General features: G+C 48.4%; 2 protein-coding genes across 9 annotated transcripts in view; one reads left to right on the forward strand and one right to left on the reverse strand.

The window, feature by feature from the left end:
- Nucleotides 1–21406, forward strand: part of SLC36A1 (solute carrier family 36 member 1) — a 286699-nt gene that overhangs the window by 121438 nt on the left and 143855 nt on the right. The gene's annotated exons all lie outside the window — the stretch shown is intronic.
- The window catches only part of FAT2 (FAT atypical cadherin 2), an 82417-nt gene that overhangs the window by 54797 nt on the left and 6214 nt on the right, over nt 1–21406 (reverse strand). For 3 of the 4 annotated variants that reach the window (XM_036848424.1, XM_036848422.1, XM_036848426.1), the window contains exons 2-3: nt 4731–8007; nt 2675–2989 (exon numbers count right to left, since the gene is read on the reverse strand). In XM_036848424.1, coding sequence (XP_036704319.1) covers nt 2675–2989; nt 4731–7986 — 3571 coding nt within the window. In that variant the 5' untranslated portion in view covers nt 7987–8007. The remainder of the gene's footprint in view (nt 1–2674; nt 2990–4730; nt 8008–21406) is intronic. The other variant, XM_036848425.1, reaches the window with a different exon arrangement.

Genomic DNA, 21406 nt, shown 5'->3' on the forward strand with positions numbered 1-21406 from the left:
CTCTCCTATAAACGGTCACAGCACCACATCTACTCATATTTTAACAATGTGGTACTCTTTTTTTTTATATAATTTTTTTAAAAATTAATCAATTAATTAATTTATTGGGCTGCTTTGGGTCTTCGTTGCTGTGCGCGTGGGCTTTCTCTAGTTGCGGCGAGCGGGGACTACTCTTTGTTGCGGTGCGCGGGCTTCTCATTGCGGTGGCTTCTCTTGTTGCGGAGCACGGGCTCTAGGCACGCAAGCTTCAGTAGTTGTGGCTCGTGGGCTCAGTAGTTGTGGCACATTGGCTTAGTTGCTCTGCGGCATGTGGGATCTTCCTGGACCAGGGCTCGAACCCGTGTCCCTTGCATTGGCAGGCGGATTCTTAACCACTGCGCCACCAGGGAAGTCCCAATGTGGTACTCTTTACACTGGTTCTATAGCTTTTTTTATATCCAGATCTTCATGGTCCTGATGGATTGGATTCCTCAAGGCCTGAAATTATGTTTTATATCTTCCCTTCTCTCTACAGTACGTAATTTAAATGCCTCATCAGGGCAGACACCTTTAAACGTTTGCTGAATAAATGAGTCTTGGGCTTAACAAAAGATTGTGGATGCTGGCAGAGATTCATTCATTCATTTCCCAATTGTTGAGGTCCTACTGTGTGCCAGGACTTTATATTATAGTGGGCCAAAAAAATCAAGGTTCCTTTTCTGGAAAGCCTTTAAAGTCTAGTGAAGGACATGGATAATTAATGGAATAATCACATAAATGAATATAATGTTCTAAGTGATAAGTGTTTTTAAAAAGTAGATGCTTCTGGGAGATGTATTATAGTGTCAGGAAAAACTTTTCTAAGGAAAGAACAGCTGGGCCAAGATCTGAAAGAAGAGCAGGAGTTAGCCTGAAAACGGAGAGAAGAGACTCCTGGCAGAAGGAGTAGCATGTGCAAAGGCCCTGTGCCAGGAGAGGGCATGGACCAAGGCAGGCCATGGGGCTGGATCCAGAGAGTGATAGAGCAAGAGAGGCAAGATGAAGCCAGAAAGGAAAGCAGGAGCCTGGTCAGGCACAAGTCTGTGGGACACGGCAGGGTCTGGCTTTATCTTAAGGGCATAGGGAAGCCATCCAAGGGATCCAAGTATGGAAGTAGGACAGTATAATGTGGATAAGAAAGGTGGGTGGGTGGGTGGGTGGGGGAATCATTGCTGACTTATTATTTTATTTTCAAATGTTCATGCTGATAAAAATTTCTTCTCAACTGTAGGAAGACTCAGAGCTCCCTGCCCTCTGGGGCATTTTGCCAGACCTGGTGTCAGGGAACTGTTGACAGTAAACAGAGCAGGGATTTGGAAGAAGTAGAGAACCTATTGCCTTAGGTGAGAGATCTCTTCCCTCTTCCAAAAAGGGAGGGACAGCGGGGGGCCCAGGCAGAGAGCCAGCTTAGGCTTGTTTTTCAAGAGAAAAGCATCCTCCTTCTAGGAGGACTAATTCACTCCCTGAGGTCAAAGGTTCCAAACAGATGTCACAGAGCAAAGAGGCACTTGTATCGCCCGCCCACTGTCTGCCTCAGGATCCCCAGGCCCATCACTCCTCCTGACTCCCTTTTGCCTTAAGGATCAGGAAGCTGCTGCCAGCACTCTCCCCTTCTCCTTCCTCCAATCTTGCCAGACTTCTGTCCTTCCAGGACAAGAGTCAGTTGGAGCTGGAGAATGGGAAGTTGGGTTCGAAGGAGAGAATGTCAGCCTTCTCTGCAGTAGGGTTGTTGTTCATGGTCAAGAGGGACATGTGGCCTTGGAGCCATACCTGCATCAGGGGGAACTGGCTCTCACCTTCTTCTGGGAGCCAGGCAGGCAGCATAATTGCAGGAAGCAGGCGGGAATAACACAGTCGGGTGTGAGGGGACTGTGGGCACAGAGGACACACCTGCTGTACACGGGGAGCTGCTGTCAGCCCCGGGCAGTGATGGCCCTGCGCGACGTGCGGTCCATGTGGCCAGATCTTCTAGTTATTTTAAGAACAACCAGAAATCTGGAATGTTTTGCGAAATTTCCAAATTTTTAAATGTTGGCAACAACTTGAAAAATCACTGTTTAAAGCTTGTGCAGGCCAAACAGAACACCTTTGTGGGCTACATCTGGTTCACGGCTGCAAGCCAATGACCTCTGGATTCCTCTAAACCATCCAAGATGGGCTTGGACCGAGGATAGACCTTTGTGAGACGGTTGGTTCCTCTGAAGTGGATCTCTATGGCCACCGTGCCGTGAGCAGGCTTGAGATCAGTTTGGGACTAGAGTTAAGAGATTCAACCTGTGGCTCGTGATTCTCAGGAATGGTCAGTTGGGAGCACTTGGAGGTCTGAAATAGTCCCAGCTTGACCACCTAGGGAACCTGCTTAGCTTCCCTAGGCTCCAAGGAAAGAAAACTGACATATTCTTATTCTCCCATAGAGATGGACTTTGTTGAGCAGCACTTCTCGAACTTAGCACACATCAAAATCCTCTGGATGTCATATTAAAATACAGATTTCTGGTCCCCACCCTGAGCTCTGATTCAGTAGGTCTAAGATGGGGCCTGAGAACTTGACTTTCTAACAAGTTCATAGGTGATGCTCATGATGCCATTCTAGGACCAGACTTTGAGAAGCACTGTTGTAGATAATCCTATGCACCCAGATTTCTGAGGTCCTTACCTGTGAGAGGATGAATAACAAAGAATCCCATATGGTTGCCACTGGTGATATTGAAGGTCAGCTTCCCTTTGGAGCTGGAGTCCGGGTCCCAGGCATCCAGCTGAAGCACGGAGGTGTGCAGGGGTGCATCCTCCCGGACGGAGGGGTAGAACACGGGTCTGGACATCTGGGGTGGGTTGTCATTGACATCCAAAACCTCAATGTAGACTTCAGTTACAGAAGAGCGGGGGGTGGAACCCCTATCCACTGCCAGTACCGTCAGCCAGTAGCAGGACATGAATTCTCGGTCCAGGGGTGCGAAAGTCTGAATCATTCCTAGAGATAGTCAATCACCAAACCCAAAATATTTTAGAGCTCAAAGTAGCTTTAGAAAACACTTTACCTAACAATCCTGAAATGGTACTGTGGAAAGGATATTAATAAGTATTCCACGAGAAAAGGGGACTATGGCTGATATGGCATGGGAGCTGCTGAGTTAAACATAGGGAAATTCATATCCTTATTGTAGAACCTCTCAGAGCCTTTATCTGCTAAGATAGGCTCATGACTCGGGCATGTGGGCATATGCAGTGTTTCCAGAAGACCATGGTAGTTGACCTACTTTCTCCTGACTACTTCAAGCCAAGTCCAATTTATTCATTTCACATTCTCTAAGTGGGATTTCCTTACATTTGTCCTTAGACTGGTTCCTTCAAGTTTCAAGTCCTTATAGATACCATTTCAAGGGTAGGGGTTTGATAAATAAATTGCTGTTCCCCTCTCCTCATCTTCATGATTTTAGAGACTTGGCTTCATTCATTGGTTCACTCATCTACAAGTTGCTTATTATGAAATAGCACTGTTCTAGAAGTCGAGGGTCCAAGAGTGAGTAGAAGAGGCTTGTAGCCTAAGTTCTTATGGGTCACACTCAGCTGGAAAGACTCAGATGAGAGGGCAAAATCTGTACTCAGAGCCATAGCATCATAGAGCTGAAGGAACCTTACTCCTTTGACAGATGGGGAAACTGAGGCCCAGAGAAAGAGCATGACTTGACCAAGATCATGTAGCAAGTAAGCAGAAGAGCTGGGTCTAGAATTGACTCTCAATCTAATGCTCTTTCTACCACATCACCCTGCCCTCTACCCCGGAGAGAAATCATCCCATCAAGAAGGACCTACTTTTATTCACCTGGGATCTCTCCCAAGGTGTCTACCTCAGGACCTCACAAGTACAGGGTGCCCAATAAGTGTTTGCTGAATTGCATTTATTTTCTGTGGAGCTTCAGAGGAATAAATAAGTTGGTGCCACCTTTTTGGAGGACAATTTGGAAATATCTAGTAGCATTGATATTAATTATATATCTATGGATGATGGATATATGGATATATGGATATTATATATCTACTAATATTATCTTTTGACCCAAGAGCTCCATTTTTAAGAGTTTTTCCTGTAGAGACTCATTGCATATGAGTAAAAGTATATGAACAAATGCAGCCATTAAAAAAGAATGAAGAAGATTTATATGTACTGACATATAAGATATCCTGGTGACAAAATAAGTTTCAGAATTAGTATCTGTTGTACTATGTTTTCATAATAATAAAATGAAAAGTGATAATATATCAGATGCAATGAGAAAAATTTAGAAGATTATAGGACAAATTGTTAATAGAGATTATATCTGGGGAGATGGGACACAGAGAAACATTCATTTTAAAATTATATATAAAAATTTTATAACTATGATACATTATTTTTATAAGCATATATATGTAATATATGGTTTTGTGTGTGTGTATATGTATACATGTGTGTGTGAGATGGTTGATTCAACTTAAATGGATATACATACATAAACCCTATATATATACATATATATACTATATATATCATATATATATATATATATATATATATATATAAATTAAAAATAAAATAAAAGGGACAGGAAGGAGTGTCCCTATTTATTGTTCTTTTTAGCCTATAGCCTGACTTCTCTCAAGACAGTGCCTGATTCCCTTAGGCCCATCCTCTCCCAGCACCTGGCCCTCCCATCCCATCCCACTCCCAGTACCTGTGTCTTGGTTGATGCTAAAGGCTGCAAGGTCGGTGCCAGCCCGCAGGAAGTACTGGAGCTCCCCGTCCAAGCCACTGTCCTCATCATGGGCAGCCACTGCCATCACTGAGGTTCCCGAGGGGCTGTTCTCCTGCACCTGGCCCTGGTACACAAAGGAGGCAAAGCGGGGAGGGTGGAGGTTCTCATTCACATCCAGGACGATCACCTCCAAGCGGCAGAGGGTCCTTCGGGCCAGGGGCTTCCCACTGTCGCTGGCCCACAGGCTCAGGTTATACCCAGCCCTCCTCTCAAAGTCCAGCTCTTTCTCCAGACTGAGTGCCCCCGTCATGAGATTCACGTGGAAGGTCCCATGGGCATCATCCAACAGGACATATCGTACTTCTCCCGCAGGGCCCAGGTCAGGATCAGAGGCATCCAGAAATGTTAGAATAGTCCCTGGAGGCAGATCCTCTGGGACCTTAAGGCTGCGGAGTTCTGTGATGCACTGGGGAGAGTTGTCATTGGCATCTTCCAATGTGACTATCAGGTCAGTGACAGAGAAGAGCTGATGACCCTTCCTGGGCTGGTCCCTGGCCTCCACCTTGAGTATATATTGAGGTTCTGATTCCCGGTCCAGGTGTCCTGTGACAACCAGTTCCCCAGTGAGGGGATGGAGGGAGAACTTCTCTGTGGGGCTTAGCAGGGTGTAGCGAACCCTCCCATTGTCCTCCGAGTCGGCATCTTTTGCTTTCAGCTCTGTAATTGTGGTTCCAACTTCTGTGTCCTCTGAGATGGTTACCTGGTACCCACCAGGAGGAAATCTGGGTGCATTATCATTCCAGTCTTCCACATTCACTGTCAGCAGCTTCCAGGAGGACTTCTGGGGAGTGCCCAGGTCATACACCGTTATATTGAGGATGTAGAAACTGGTGGCTTCATAGTCCAAGGGGGCAGCTACAGTGAGCAGCCCTGTTTCCAGCTCAATGTCAAAGCAGCCGTCTTCGTTGCCATCTGCAATCGCATAGACCAGTTTGCCGTTGAAGCCAGTATCAGGGTCGGTGGCTGCCAGGTGGGCCAGGGGGGTGTTGAGAGGAGCACGCTCAAGGATGTCAATGGACTGTGGGAAGTGGTCCTCAAACTGAGGGGTATGATGATTGATCTGATAGGCACTTAAGGAAGTGAAATCCTCATCAGTGGACTGCTGATTCTGATGCCCAACAGAGTGCAGGATGGTCTGTGTGAAATGTGTCAATACCCCTGTTTTATCACACTTTACAGGGACCTCAGAATGAGGGTCCTTCACTACAGTAACATTCAAAGTCATGGGCGAGGCATAGTTTTTCCCATCTGAGGCTGTAATTTTCAGGGAATAGTTGATGGGTTGACCAGTAGTATGGTTCCTAAAGGGGCGTTTGAGGGATATCACTCCAGAGAAATGATTTAGATGAAAATACTCTAGTTCGTTGCCTGACACAAACTCATATTTTAGGTTCTGAAGCTCATCCACATCTATAGCTGACACGGTCATTACTGATTTTCCTACTGGCCAGTCTTCATGGATAGACCCAGTGCAATTGACTTCCTCAAACATAGGCTTGTTGTCATTCAAGTTCTTGAGCCTAAGGGAAACAGACACTTCTTTTTCCTGGCGAAATGGGGATCCGCAATCTGATGCCCATACCTGGAAGGTGTAAATTCTGTTCATGAGCTCGTAATCCATGGGTTTGGAGGTGGAGATGATCCCCAGGTAAGGGTCGATAGAAAAGGGCACAGAGTTTGGGCGAGCGATGGAGTAGGTGACATATCCATTCTCTCCGTGATCCTGGTCTGTGGCCGTAACAGTCAAAATGCTGGTGCCTGGAGGGATGTTCTCATCAAAGGTGCCATAGTAGGAGGACTTGTTGAACATGGGGGCATGGTTGTTACAGTCCATGATGTCAATGACCACAGTGGTGGAGGCCAGGCCCAGTGAGGTTCTGATGTGTAGCTGGTACTGAGCTCGGTCATGGAAGTCCATGAGCTTCGTCGTGGTGATCAGCCCCGTGCGGGCATTCAGTTTAAACGCTGCACTCTCTGAGGATGGCTTTAGAACATACTTCAGGTTGGGGAAGGCGTGGGTTCCTTTCACCATCACCACACGGCTACCAGGAGGGGAAAACTCACTAAGCTGCACTCTGTAAACAGCCTTCTCAAATTTGAGGGAAGCCAGTTTGGAAGGGGGTAGGTGAAAGCCCCTGATCTGGGAATAAGAAGAAGGTCTGCTCCCACCCCTGGCCTGCAGGCTGAGGTTGAATCCATGAGGGTGTTCCATCCAGTTGATGTCTTTGACGGAAACCAAACTGAACTCACCGCTCCGGGCGTAAGACTTGATGGCTTTGAAGTTCTTTCCAGGGTCACCACCAACAATTTCCAGTGAGTCCACATCACCACCTGAGCTCTTTGCATCTACCACCACCGTGGCATAGGTGGCATCGTTACTGCTCTCTGGTGTAGCCAAGACCACTGAGGCAATGGCCGGGAGCTTCCTGAGGGCAGGCTCCACATGGATGACCAGTGCTGCCAAGTTGCCAAATCCGTTGCCCTCTGAGATCTTCCGCATGCGGTCCACAGCCAGCACCTGCAGCTCATACTTCCCTCGCCAGGTGACGTTGAGCTTCCCAGCCAAGGTGACCACCCCGCTGGTGGGATGGATGGCAAACATCTCCGACCTTGTGTTAAAGGTGTAATAGAACTCGGCGTTCTGGCCCAGGTCGGCATCCGTGGCGCTCACCTTGCAGATGGGGCTCTTGAGGGGCATGTCCTCAGAGATGGTGACTCGGTATGAAGGCGGGGAGAAGAGGGGCTTCAGGTCATTCTGGTCCAGGATGTGGACCACCACGCGGGTCAGAGCTTCTAACTCCGAGGTCTTCTCCGTGGCTTGGACGATGAGGGTGTAGCTATCTCGCACCTCCCTGTTCAGAAGGGCTGTGTTGCTGCTCTTTGTCCTTATTCTCAGAAAGCAGAAGTTGCCTGCCACGTACTCCTCTGTTTTAAACACGTTGGCCACATCTCCAGAGATAATCCGGTACCTCACTGCCCACTGGGGGTCTGTGAGATAGATGCCCATTTTCTCAGGGCTCTCCACGTAGGTCTTGGGAGCAGAGTTTTCATAGATGGTCACATTATAAAGGGGGTGTGTGAAGCGCCAGGCTGAGGAGATGATCCCTTCTAGGGGTTTCTCACAAGTTGTACAATGGAGCAAGAAAATGGCAAACCCCAACAGGGCAATAATCATGATGGAAAACCTCCCGAAACCCTGGGCAGAAAAAGAAAGGGTACAAGTTAGGAAAGAAATGGTTCCTACTGCCGTGGTTCTTAACTGGGGTGGTTTTGCCCCTCAGGGGATATTTGGCAATGTCTGAAGGTATTTTTGTCTACCCCAGCTTGTGTGCAGGAGGTGCTACTGGCATTTAGTAGATAGAGGACGGGGTTGCTGCTAAACATCCTACAACGCACGGGACAGATCCCCACAGCAAAGTCAGTAGGGCTGAGATTGCGAAACCTTGTGTTTGAAGAATAACAGACTAGTTTAAGTGCTTTCTGAAGGGCATCCGGCAGATACAACACTGTCCTTACCACTTCCCTCCTTTTCCCAAAACCTTCATTGGCTCCCCAGTGATGGTGAAATCATTCTGACCAGGTACCCAAGCTTAGCAGTCTGGCCCTAAGTACTTCTGACAAGAACCCTCCATCAGGGCTCAGCTCCAGTTGAACTGAGCTGTGTCTGCATATGTAGGGGCTGCAGAAAAGCAAAGGGACCACGATCACAGGCCTGGCATCAGGCTGCTAGGCTGTCAGGCCTGGCTCCACCACTTACTAACTGGGTGACTTTCTAGGCAGGCAATTTCACCTCTGTGAGACTCGATTTCCTCTTCTGTAGAATAGGAATAAGGATATTAACTACCTCATTGGATTGTTGTGAAAATCAAGTGAAATAACAAAGGTAAATGACCTAGCATAGTGCCTGGCACATAGTAAGTTTTAAGGTAATATTAGCTATTATTAGTCATAGGAATCTAAGTTTCATAAAGCGAAGGGACCTGCCCAGGGCCTTACAGCTAGATAGAAACAAAGCAAGAACTAGACCTGGAGTTCCTTGCATCACAGGCCAGGGCTGCTTCCCCCATCCCAGGCTTACCTACACCTGTCCCACCACAAGTCCCTTTGGACAGAGCCTGATTCTGACTCGCCTTGTAACCCTGAACAGAGAAAACCCCTCCCTTCCTGGAATGTCAGAGCTGAAATGGACCTGAGAGATGATGGAGCTCAGATCCCTCTTCTCATGCATAGATGGGGAAATAGAGCCCCAAGTGGGGGAGGGGTCTTGCCCCAAGTCCCAAGGTGGGTGGCCAGGTAAGAACCAGCCCCTGGAGATTGTTGAACTAACCGTGAGTGAACGCTTCACCCTCTAAGACCTGCTGCTCTTCCTCATCCTCTCCCTTGCCGCTTCCCGAATGCCTCATCCCTGAACTCCAGCCTGGGTCAAAATGTGAGACTCATCAGAGCCAAGGATGGGGAGGGGGGACCGGGGAGGGCAGAGTTTGGTTGCCAAACCGGGTCTTCTAGAAGCAATGTGTGAGGCTGCGTACACCAGGCTGGTGGCCGGCCTGCCCTTGGGAGTCTTGACTCCGTGGAGTTCATGGCTACCAGCCAGATGTGCCGAGCATTCTTGGAGGAAACAGGCAAAACTTGTTTTTCCAGTTGCCTTGGTCTTCAAAGGCAAGGAAGAGTTAAACTTCCAGGGCAAGGGGGAAAGGGAGAGGCTTGGATCCTTGTCTTTCCAGAGTCCTAAGAGAAACAAATGCAGGTTCTTTAAGACCTCGTGGGCTGCATCCCAACATGGGAAGGAGGGTGGAGGCAGAAATGGAAAAGCCAACCTAACTTGGCCTCTGAAAGTCTGTGACAGAGAAGAATTTGAATAGGGCTCCTACTTCCAGCCTCCCTACCACCATCCCTCGCTTGAGATCCTGTTGGTGGCGCCCTAAACCCAGCACCTCAGAAGAGAGGGGGCAGGATGGAGGTAGATTCTATGCTTAGGGTCCTAAAGCCAGGGACAGAAAAAGATGCTGTCTACTCCCCATCCTTACTGCCCCCTTGCTCTCACCCCTTGCTTGCCACCGCAGCCCATGAAGGACCCGGCCACAGGCAAAAGCCACACTCACCCATCCCTGACACAATCCCCTGCAAGCACGAGGGGACCCCTGAATCATTTGGACCCCACCCCTTCCCCCAGGATGGCATTGCTTTTGAAGTTGAAGACCCAGGGGAAATGAGTGCTTACCCCGGTCCCAGGTCCACACTCACTCCTTGGCCCGGCGAGCCCAGGGTGCGTGCAGCCTCCCAGCTCTGCCTGCCCTGCTTTGGGGAAAGCTTCCTGTTCACCAGGTCAGCACCCGTGGAGGGCAGGTCCCAACAAGACACTCCGCTCAGCAGCTGCAGGGGCGCCTTGAGAGCCGGAGTCCTTAAGATGAGCTGCAGGGAAGGGATCAGGGATGGGGTCTCCCTGGGGGGCAATAAGATGCCAAAGGGGGTGCACCCTTGTGTAGGGGTTTGATGCCCATGGCTTTGTTCAAGCCGTGGGACCCACAGACCTGGTGAGTGGTTTGCTGGGGGAAGGGCCTGTGTCTGATATTTGTTTCTGGCACCACACCTGGGCAGGTGAACAGGCTTACAGGGTGCAGGGGCACATGGGCTCCCTGGGCTACCCTCCCACCTCATGGCACCTAGGACCACTATTTTGAAACATCTTGTGAAAACATAGATCAGTTCTTATCACTTCCCTGCTTAAAATTTTCCAGTGGCTTCCCACAGCATTTAGATGAAAATCTGAACTTGTTATCATGGCCTGGAAGACTCCCCACCATCTGGGCCCTGCCTGCATCTCCAGTGATACCTCCAACCACTCTCCCCATTGTTCACCAAGCTGCAGCCATAAGGGCCTTCTTTCTCCTCTGCAAACATACTAAACTGGGATCTGCCTCAGGGCCTTTGCACTTGCTGTTTCCCTCTATTTAAGATTCTCCCATGGCTGGCTTCTTGTTATTATCCATTTCTCACCTCTGATGTCACCGCCTAACCCCCAGTTTGATGTAGCCTCCTTCCTAATGCCCTTCTTTATCACATCACCCCATTTTCTCCATGGCACTTGTCACCTCCCAATATGTTCTTATTTATTTGTTTACTGTCTCCTGCCCTAGATGCTAGGCTCCATGAAGACAGGAGCTTTTTGATCTTATTCATGCACGAATTCCCAGTGCCTAGATCAGTGCCTGGTACATAACAGAGCTCAATAAATACTAATTGAAAAAATGAAAGGATCTGGACTTAGGGAAAACAATGACGGAGTGAAAGCTGAAAGAACCTTTAGCGATCATTCCTTCCTTTTTGATGCTGGAAAATAAAGTCCCCAAAAAAGAAAGGGACTTGCCCAAAGTTACAGGGTGAGAACCAGAGCCAGGTTCTTTCCTCCCAACCATGCTGCCAGAAAGAGAAACTGTGTTCACCTGTAAATCCAACTGTTTGGGTTCGAGCCCAACTCCACCACTTGCTAACTGTATAACCTTGGGGAAGTTAACCTCTCTGAACCTCAGTTTCCTCATCTGTAAGATGGGGCTATTAACAGTACTGCTTTCCTGGGGTTTTATGAAGATGAAATATGATCATGTACATTAATATGCTTAGCATTGGTGCCTGGCCCATAGAAAAGCACTCAATAAATATTAGTCTCAAAGCCAAAGCAGAATCAAAGCCTGAGGTCGGGGTGAGGGTGGGGTAGACTGAACCCCCTGTAGAAGGCCCAGCCTGCGCCCCAGTGGAGCAGGAATCCGCTGGTCCCTGGTCAAGTCTAAGCTTGCTGGCCCAGCCGCAGGCTCTGCTGGGAAGCTGCGAGCAGGCGCTTGTCTGGGGTGGGGCCTCATGCTCTTGGCTCCCCAGACTCAGAGAGAAATCTGCATGTGGGTGAATGTGGACATTTGCAAGAAAGCACACACACACACACACACACACACACACACACTTAGGAGACAATTTTGAATAATTGTGTGGGTACGCTAATTGTGTGCGCCTGCTTGGCAGAATGCGTACTGTGTGAGTAAATAAACTGGTAGCTGTGGGGCTTGCGTGTACACGGGTGTGAGCAAGTGCAGGTGTGGGGTTTCGTGAATGGACCCTTTTAGGACATATGTGTGAATCAAACTCTGTCTCCATGTAACTCCCAACCCCATTTCATGCATGGGGAAGGCAGCAGAAGGTGGTTCACAGCACAAAGCTTCTGGCTGTGTGGCTTTGGGCAAGTGGCTTACCTTCTCTGATTCTTAGTTTCCTGACTTCATAATACCATTTTGAGAATGAAATGAGTTAATGTACATAAATGCTTAACATGGCATGTGACACAATTTTTGACAAATATTATGAAGTACTATTACTTTTTAGCAGCCAGCTCAGACTATTGATTGTTGAGTTTGTGGGTAATGAAAACTCTCAGATGTCTTTTCACGTCATCCCCAATCTTTTCTTGTGCAGGCTGATCTTCTGCAACTAAATGACGTAGGATTTTAATGGGACTGTGATTCATTTCTCCTTGTGTTTCACTCACTGCCCCAGCATCCCAGAATCTTAATTCTAACGTTCAGAGACTTGGTGTTTCTAACATCCGTGTCTTTATCCGAGTCATTGATAAGAGTCTGAACACAACTGGCAGGATAAGTGCTCTGAGATCTATCCTCATTTTCTTGGTTAGTGATCTCAAGTGCAATTCTGGAACGACTCATCTCACAATGTGGAGAGCTCCCCGTCACTGGGGGAATCCAAGCAGATTCTGTGTGGCCACCCGGGAAGGATATGCTACTCTAGCGGGATAGGTGCCCTTGGGGGAAACAAGGAGAGCTCTAAAGTCCTTTCCATCTTATACAGGTATGTTCTTCGGCTTGTGCAGGCCTATGGGATTTCCTCTGGCTGTGGATCAGGAAAATCATTCGCCGATGCCTATTCAGTGGTCAGTGTAGTAAGCTGACCTGGCTCTCAGGAGACCTAGGTCTAAAGTCACTTATTCCCGTGACTGGTCAAATCAGTCACCTAAGCCCTCTGGACCTCCTTCTTCATCTGTAAATGATGTGTGCATGTTGGGGGAAGGGGCGGGAATGGATCTGTGATTTCAGACCCCTCTATTGCTTTCAGGGGCAGAATCTCTTTTTTCCTGCTGAAATTGTACTTGGAAACACAGTCTATAAACAGATAAAAGCAGAGCTGCACTATTGAAGCAGGGCTCGAGGCCTAGGACCCTGCCCCCAGGTTTGTCCCTCACTCCCTCGGGAAGCACAGGTTTGAAAAACTGGACTAAGAGCCCCTCCAGATCTGACAAGCGGGGGCTGTGCTATGCTAACGTCCTGTGTCCTGCCTACATGTTCTAAGCGGTGTGGTTGGATGTTCTGTGATTCTAATGCTCTGTGACCTGTATCCGTAATGGTCCACGTGCAGTGGCTCAGGCATTTTAGTTCTAGGAGCCTGTGACGCTGTCGGTAATTCTATCCCTTCCATGGGGAAGCAGATGTACTTGAAGGAATTCAAAGCCAAATCAAACTTCCACTAAAGAAGCTCTTACCGAATTTGTTCAAAATGCCAGGCTTTGTTTCTTTGTTTCTTTTTTTTTAAAATTTATTTTTGGCTGCGTTGGGTCTTCATTACAGCCCGTGGGCTTTCTCTAGTTGTGGCGAGCAAGGGCTACTCTTCGTTGCGGTGCACGGGCTTCTCATTGCAGTGGCTTTTCTTGTTGCGGAGCACGGGCTCTAGGCACACAGTCTTCAGTAGTTGCAGCATGCGGGCTCAGTAGCTGTGGCACACGGGCTTAGTTGCTCCACGGCATGTGGGATCTTCCCGGACCAGGGCTCGAACCCGTGTCCCCTGCATTGGCAGGTGGATTCTTAACCACTGTGCCACCAGGGAAGTCCCCAGGCTTTGTTTCTGATGATGAAATTCCTCCCATCACCCAGGCACAGATCAGCAATGACATTCTCCCTCGTGACCCAGCACCTTCCCTTTTCTTAGGCATGACACAGACATTAACTAATAGCCACAGAATACTCCTAGGAAACGCATCTGTCCTTTTACTCCCATTTCTCAGGTAAGACAAACTGAGGTTTACCTGGCACACCCAAGGCCACCCAGAAGGGGGTGGCTGTACTGATAACAGAGAGCCGGATATCCTGAAGCTGGGTGCTCTGGATTTCCTAGACTGAGGGGAGAAGCAATGAGGGAAGATATTTTTCAAAGTTTGGAGAGTCTTTCATGAAAGAAGGAGTCACTGGATTCATCCCTCTGGATTGGAGAAGGTCCATACTCTCCCCAAAAAATCTGAATGTGAATTTACCATGGGTTTGGGTGCCCTCAGCATTTATTTTCCGACCTCCCACCCCCATTCCCCATCTCTGTCCCAGGCATCCAGTGTTAGGGCTGGCTCCTATGGCTCTCAAGAAAGAATCCTAAATATATTCTGTTTATGACGAAGGCTGGGAAGTGGGGGAGGGTGGGACCAGGGAGCCGGAATTAGGAGGGATTGTGCCTTTGAACCAGATTAAAACCGTAAGTGAAAGAATGTTGACATTCCAGGTACCTGCTTGTTAGGAAGTCTTTAGCTACTGAAATAATTTTTCTACTTAGTCTTTGGGAGCCATTGAAGGTTTTAGAGAAGAGGCAGGACCAGAGCAGAACTATATGCTAGGAAGAGTAATCTAACATCAGATCAAAAGGGGAATTTTCACATTCAAGATTCCCACTCTAGTGTGGACTGGGCTTGAACACCAGCTCTATTGGTTTAAGCCAACTGGAATTCAGGAATTGGTAGGAGGGACTGATTTACTTCTAAGAAACTTGGATGAACACTTGAGTCATGTGCTAGTTTGTAGGCAGCCGCTGCTGGGTCCTCGTGTAACAAAAACAAATCAAAGAGCTGGGTACGAGCAGGAAAAGGACCAGAGGCTTGAGCCCTGGATGGGCCATGTGACCTTGGGAAGGCCACAGAACTTCTTCTGAGCCTCAATTTACCTGTCTGTAAAATGGAGATAATAATAGCTACTTCTACCTACTTCCCAGGGCTGGAGGAAAGACAGATAATATGATAGGAGAAAGCATAGGGAGGAAAGACGCAGAGTAACACCTTATTAGGACCAATAATGGCTTGGTAAAAGGCAGCTGGAACCACCAGTGGACTGAGAGGCAGTCTCAGGAGAGCTGCTTGTAAAAGCAAGGCCTACCCAAGCCTGGAATTAAGGGGAAGAGAAATGACTGAAAAGGAAGTTCTCGCCTAGGGCATGGGTGAAAGAGAGCTGGGACTTGGGGTCCCCTTTTTTATCAGTATTCTGGTTATTATTATTGATGACAAAAATTATACTGTCTTACATCTGGATGGTAATCTACATGTTTTCAAAACACATCTGCATGCATTTTCTCAGTTGGTCTTTGGGGAGAAGACCCATTATTGGGTAGAATTAATAGTAAGAAAGTGTATCTCTAAAATCGGATACACCTGCTTTCAAATCCTACTCAACAGCTGTGTGACCTTGGGCAGTTATTTAACCTCTCTGATCCCAGAAGAAGGGAAATGAGAGTAGCAGCTATCTCATGGAACTGTTGAGAAGGCTGCAAGAGTCAATGCATGGTACATTCCCAGCACAGGAAACACTCAGTGCCAGTTAGTTATTGTATCAACCTCATCCTTATTGTGACACTTATTATCACTCTCATTTTGTAAATGAGAAACTGAAGCTCAGATAATTGGAAGGCTCTTGCCTGGGTTTACCCATCTAGTAGGTGGTGGATTCAAGTACTGATCCAGAACAGGAATCCATATTCCAAGAAGAGAGACTCAGAGGGGGCTGGAGTGGCTGGGGCTGATTCTCTAGAGCAGCATTCTCCATCAGAACTTTCTACAATGATGGAAATGTTCTATGTCTGAGCTGTCCAGTGTGGGAGCCACTAGCCCATATATTCATCTTTATACCAATGTTGTCCTTAAATATAATTTCTAATTTTTTTCATGGAGGAAGGGGCCCACAAAAGCTAAGGTGACTAGGGCCCTTGAAAGTCAGAATGTGACCCTGGGGAGATAGACATTTAAAGGAAACACAGGGCTTCCAGGCACCTGGGCTTTAAGGAAGAAAAGAGACAAAGTGGGAGATGATGAGAAAGTGTTTTGTTATTGGACTTCCTCTGCCAAAGTCATTTATTCACTCGTTCATTCAGTACTTCTTTTTTGAGGGCCTACCCTGTGAGGGCATTCCAGAACAGAGAATAGGACAGGTGAGGTCCCTGCTCTTGTGGGGATTGGATTCTAGTGGCAGAGAGAGGGAGATGATAAATAAAAAAATATACACTATCATCAGGTGATGAAAAGTGATATGAAGGAAAATCATGCAAGGCAAGGTTAGAGAGTGATGGAGGGGGCGCTGTTTTTGAAAGGGCGGTCAGGGAAATCCTACGTGACAAGGTGACATTTGAGCAGAGGGAGGGCCACAAAGCCCTCTTGAGAAAGAGTTCCAGGCAGAAGAAACAGGCAGTGCAAAGGCCCTGGGGCAGGAGCAAGGAGACCGCAGACAGACTAGAGGGAGCAAGGAGAGAGGGGTACCTGCAAGATCAGGGAGGTGGCCCAGGGCAATTCAGCCCAAAGAAAAGACCTGTAGTGAGGTGGGATCCCATCACAGGATTTACATGATGGTTCTATAAGGAGCAGGAGGAGGGAGGGTCGTGCTGCTGGACATAAAATCTTAGAGCCCTTCAAGACCATCCCCTGTGGCCAAGGGGTGGTATACAAGCTGTCCAGCTGCAATTAGTTTTGTTAGGCCTATAATACATTGTTTTGTTGTTTGACGGTTTTCTACTTAATTAGTTAACATATAAACATTGGGAAGCTTCACCCAAAAATCTAGATTCCAGCTTCTGTTTCCCGAAGTGGAGGGCACTGTCTGTGTGCACCCATGGCACGGTTGGCTGGAGTTGAGTGGTGGCTGCCCCCTTTAGATGGGGCCTGGGCTCTCTAGTCCCCCCTCCCCAAGCTCTCCCAGATGTGGAGGCCATTTCAGCTACCGTTTATCTCCAAGGTAGTTTTCTAATAGAAGAGACACACATCTGTACCTACACCTCTTTCCAAACTGTGAAGAAAATAGAATCCAGGATGGCCTCCTGTCCACGCACTGGGCCTGCTTCACCCCTGAGGCTCCCGCCAGCTGTAGACATTTGAGTTTGGAGCCCCTGACACTCACTGAGCCCCAGAGAGAGCAAGGGATCTCTTCGTCTTGGGGTTGCCTATATGGGTCCATGAGCTTTGCATCTGGAGCTGAAAACTCCCTAAATCAGAGGGCGTCCCAGGATCAGAGGGCTTGGACGGAGGGCGGATCCTGCCCCACTTCTTCCAGGGCTCTCTGTCCAGAGAGGTTTGTGAGATCAAAACCAGCTCCAGTTCAGCAGGGCATTGAACCTATTTATCATTTAGAAGCTCTGGAGACAAAGCAAGGGGAGCAGAGCACCTCCTCTAAGTTCTGCATTTGTGCCTTGGGATCCATCAGGGCACAGTGTGAACTCAGCCCTATGGAAGGCCAGGGGAACCCTGGAGTCTCTCCTCCTGGTGGGGTAGCCTCTGGCCAGGCAGGGACCAGGAGGCTCCCTGTATGGGAGGAGACTGCCCTGAAGGACTGGGTTTGGAGATGGCTCTCTGCAAGCCTGGGAGGTTGTGTTCTGACGTCAAGAGATAGACTCCCCCGGGGGACTGGAAAGCTCCTTTCAGAGGGTAGAAAAGATTGCAGAGACCAGAATGTCCCTGCTGCATGGACTTCATCAGGCGGGGTCCTTCCTCTTCTGCATTCCTTGCAACTCTTTGATCCAATGAAATCCTGTGCCTTTCCAGGAACTATGGATGAGTTTTCAGATATCTAGACATCAAGTTCCAACAGGGTGACTTGGATCACTAACTGAACCTCTGAGCCTCTGTTTTCCTCATCTTTAAAAGAGAGATACTAACTGAACCCACCTCAGATAGTTCTGAAGTTTCGACTAGATGATTCATATTAAACAGTTAACACAGTGCATGATACCTAGCAACTGCTAAATAAATATTGGCTGTTATTTAAAAACGATCGTTATCATTATGGAAACTGGATTGAAACCCAGCTGCTGCCTTGAGCCCCGTGCCCATTCATTCTCCCCTTCTCCTTCTGAGGCAGCCCTGTGAAGTTCCCAAGCCTCCCTAGGGCACAGTTTACAAACTGCTAGGAGTCTGATCTCCATTTTGTAGAGATCGGAAAACTATGCCCCAAGAAGGGAAGTCCCATAGTGCCATGTACTAAGTCACATCACACGTTGGTGGCGCACCTGGAACCAGAACCTGGTCTCCCCATCCTGGGCGCTTTGCACTGGCCAAGTGGCTCCCTGCGACCCGGCTCCTCTCCCAACCTGGGGGTCCTCAGGAACCCACACAGGCAGGGCCTCCTACTCAGGAGAGTGCAGGGAAAGGAGCCAGCCTTCGGGGTCAGACCTGCCCCCCCATCCTGCCTCTGCTTTCGTCTGGGGGCCTGGCTTCCTCTCTCCGAGCCTCCGTTTCCCCATTTGTGAAATGGGGCTAGCAACGGTTACCTGCTTGGAGGATTTAATGAGCTTATGCATGCAAAGCGTTTAGCACTCCTTTGGTGCCGAGGGGCCTCGGTAATATATCAGAGGGCCCGGGAGGGGGACCGAGCCGGAGACCCCTGAGCAAACCCCCCCATTTCATGGGGCCTCCACTTCTCCATCTGGGAATTGGGACTAGTCCCTGCTCTCCTGCCTTCCTGGGTAACCCTCCACTGAGCTGTTGTCAAATGAAGAAGGCGACATTTGGGGGAATAGGAAATGTTTACAGAGGCACAGGCCCTGGTCATAGCTGATGTTTACTGAACATTTACTATGCGCCAGGCCCTGTGGTATGCGCTTGGCATGCATTATCAGTTTGAAGCTGGCTTACAGCAACCCTGTAATTACCCTCATTTTGCAGAAGGGATAAATGAGACTCAGAGAGGTTACCTAAGCTCCAAGTTCACACAGCTAGTTTGCAACCAAAGCAGTATTAAAACTCAGATCACCTGGGTGTCTAACAGTTCCCTGGCCTGCCCCCTGCCGATGCCCACAGCCTGGAAAGAGCTCTTGGGAGGGGGAGAGTTTTATGATCCTTTCCCCACACCAGGGATCATATAACCGTATGTCCTCTCCCACCAGCAAACACAGATTCTCAGCAAAGCCTTCATCTCCAGTTCCATCACTTTCCCTCTGGCTGTCTGTCTCTTTCCCTCAGCCCAGCAGCGCTGTCTGTCCGTCCAAGTCCAGTCCTCTCTGAGCAGAACAGCTGAGGACAAAGCTGGCAAGTAGGCAGGCCTTGGCAGGTGAGGGGCTGGTTCTAGCAGTGGGGCAAGACAGGCAGCTCCCTCCGCTGTTGGCGGTCCTGCTGTGGAGCTGGCTGAACCTGAACCGTAGGGCCAGAGGCAAGAGAGGGGTTAGGGATGATTTGGGAGCATCAAGGTGCATACTAATGAGATGCAAATGAACCTCTGCCGGGGACTCCAGCTCAAGCCCAGCGTCCCACATTCAAGCCCCCTGGGCTCTGTCCACACCGGTTCCTCTTACCCATGGTAACTCTGTGCTCCACCCAGCCACTGGCGGACACAGAACTCACCAGAACTGCTGGGCCTGCTGTGTTCTCATCAGACAGGGCTGGCCATTGAATTGAACCAGGGGCTACATCTTGGGAATTCCTGAAGGGGGTGGGTGTAGGGGTTACAAATACATAGTCCAAGCCCCACCCCAAATCTACTGAATCAAAACCCTTAGGGGTGGGGCTCAGGGATAGATGTTTAACAAGCTCCTGGGGTGATTTTCGTGACTGGTGTTTGGGATCCGCTGAAGGTGGTAATCGCTTTCTTTAGGATCCTGTGTTCTACCATGCCTTGTTGCAAAGTTGATATCCCATATGTGGCCTTCTCCTGGCCCCAGTGGAGAGAGACGGGTGGGGAAGTTAGGAAAAGACTGAAATCTCCATGACTCTTTTAGGCTAGACAAGTGCTTCTCAAATGTCAGTGTGTTAAAAATCACAGCCTCATTCTTAAGAAGTTTGATTTCATAGGGCTGTGGTAAAACTCGGAGGGCATGTTTTCCCCTGTAGATGGGGAACACTGGCTCCCGGGCAAAGCAGCCACAAGGTTATCTCTAAAGTCAAACAGAAGAGCAGACAGGAGAGGGAAACAACAGATCTGATTCCTGCGCTTTCACCTGGAAGTCTCTGAGTCTGCAAATCTCTCCACTCAATAGCATCTCAAACCCCAGAGACAACTGTTTACCTTCTTGCGGACAGGTCTGTCCCAGATAGAGACACAGCCCTGTGAACCATGTTCCCCTTGCAATGAATAGAACTGAACTGAAAATCAAAGGGTTCCAGCCACACACACATACCTCAAGGGCCCAATAATTCCACTCTTAGGCATTTACACAGTGGAAGTGTGTACATATGTTCATGAAAGATTCACACGAGAATGTTCAGAGCAGCACTATTTATAATAGCCCTCTGTTGGAAATAGCCTGAGTGTCCATCAAGAGCAGATGGCTAAGTAAATTGTGGCTTGGTCCTGCAGTGGAATACTATACATCAAAGAAAATGAAAGTATTGCTCTAGGCAACAACAGAGATGAATCCCCCTCACATAATGTGGGGTGAAAACAGCTATATACAAAAGAGTACATACTGTGCTATTCCAACTATATAAAGCTTTAAAACAGGCAAAACTCATCTATGGATTACATTAGGATAAAGTTACCCTTGAGCAGGGGAAGAGGGGTGGTTAGTAACTGGAAGGGACACAAAGAAGGTTTCTGGAATGGTGGTAATGTTCTGTTTCTTTATCTGGGAGCTGGTCAGTTTCTGGAAAGTTCATTGAGCTGCACACTTAGGATTTGTGCATTTTTCTGTATGCATATTATACTTAATTTAAAAATTTTCTAAAAGTACTAGTAAAGGACTTCAAAGAAGACTTTTAATAAAAGGAAAAGCATTTAAATAATAAAAGGGAACTCCAGGTGACTTCTGACTGTGGCAAATTGCATGGGATTTCATGGCTATGGGATCGTGGACTCTTCCTGTCCCAGGAACCAGGAAGGAGACAATTCTCAGAACCCAAGAGCTCGGGCGCCATGCCAGGTCCTACCAGGGCTGTGGAAAACCGATGCCTCAGCAGTTCCTGTCCCCACCCCCCCCCATGGCCCGCCCTCCCCAGAACCGCAAGGACAATGACAGCCCATTTTGCACTGGATTCCCAGGTTCAGCTGAGTTCGCATTCATTGGGGCTTGCTTCATGCAGCATTTTTCTGTCCTCAGAGCAGTTTTCTGGCCCATTTTCTTTTTTGATCCCCTCAAAGACCCTAAATGTAGAGCAAGAAGTATTTCCATTTTCTAGATGGGAAAGTTGAGGGACCGAGATGGGGGTCAAAAGACTTGTCCAAAGCTAGCAAGGGCTAGCAAGCGGCCCAGCCAGGACTCAAACACAAGGCTTCAGATACCAAATCCAACACTCCCTTGGCTACACTGCAGATGGTCTCTTCCCAGTAACAGCAATGCTGATTATAGCACCTATCAATTAGTGAGCACTTTCCCTG

This window comes from Balaenoptera musculus, chromosome 3 (assembly GCF_009873245.2).
Source record: "Balaenoptera musculus isolate JJ_BM4_2016_0621 chromosome 3, mBalMus1.pri.v3, whole genome shotgun sequence".
NCBI classification, from domain to species: Eukaryota; Metazoa; Chordata; class Mammalia; order Artiodactyla; family Balaenopteridae; genus Balaenoptera; species Balaenoptera musculus.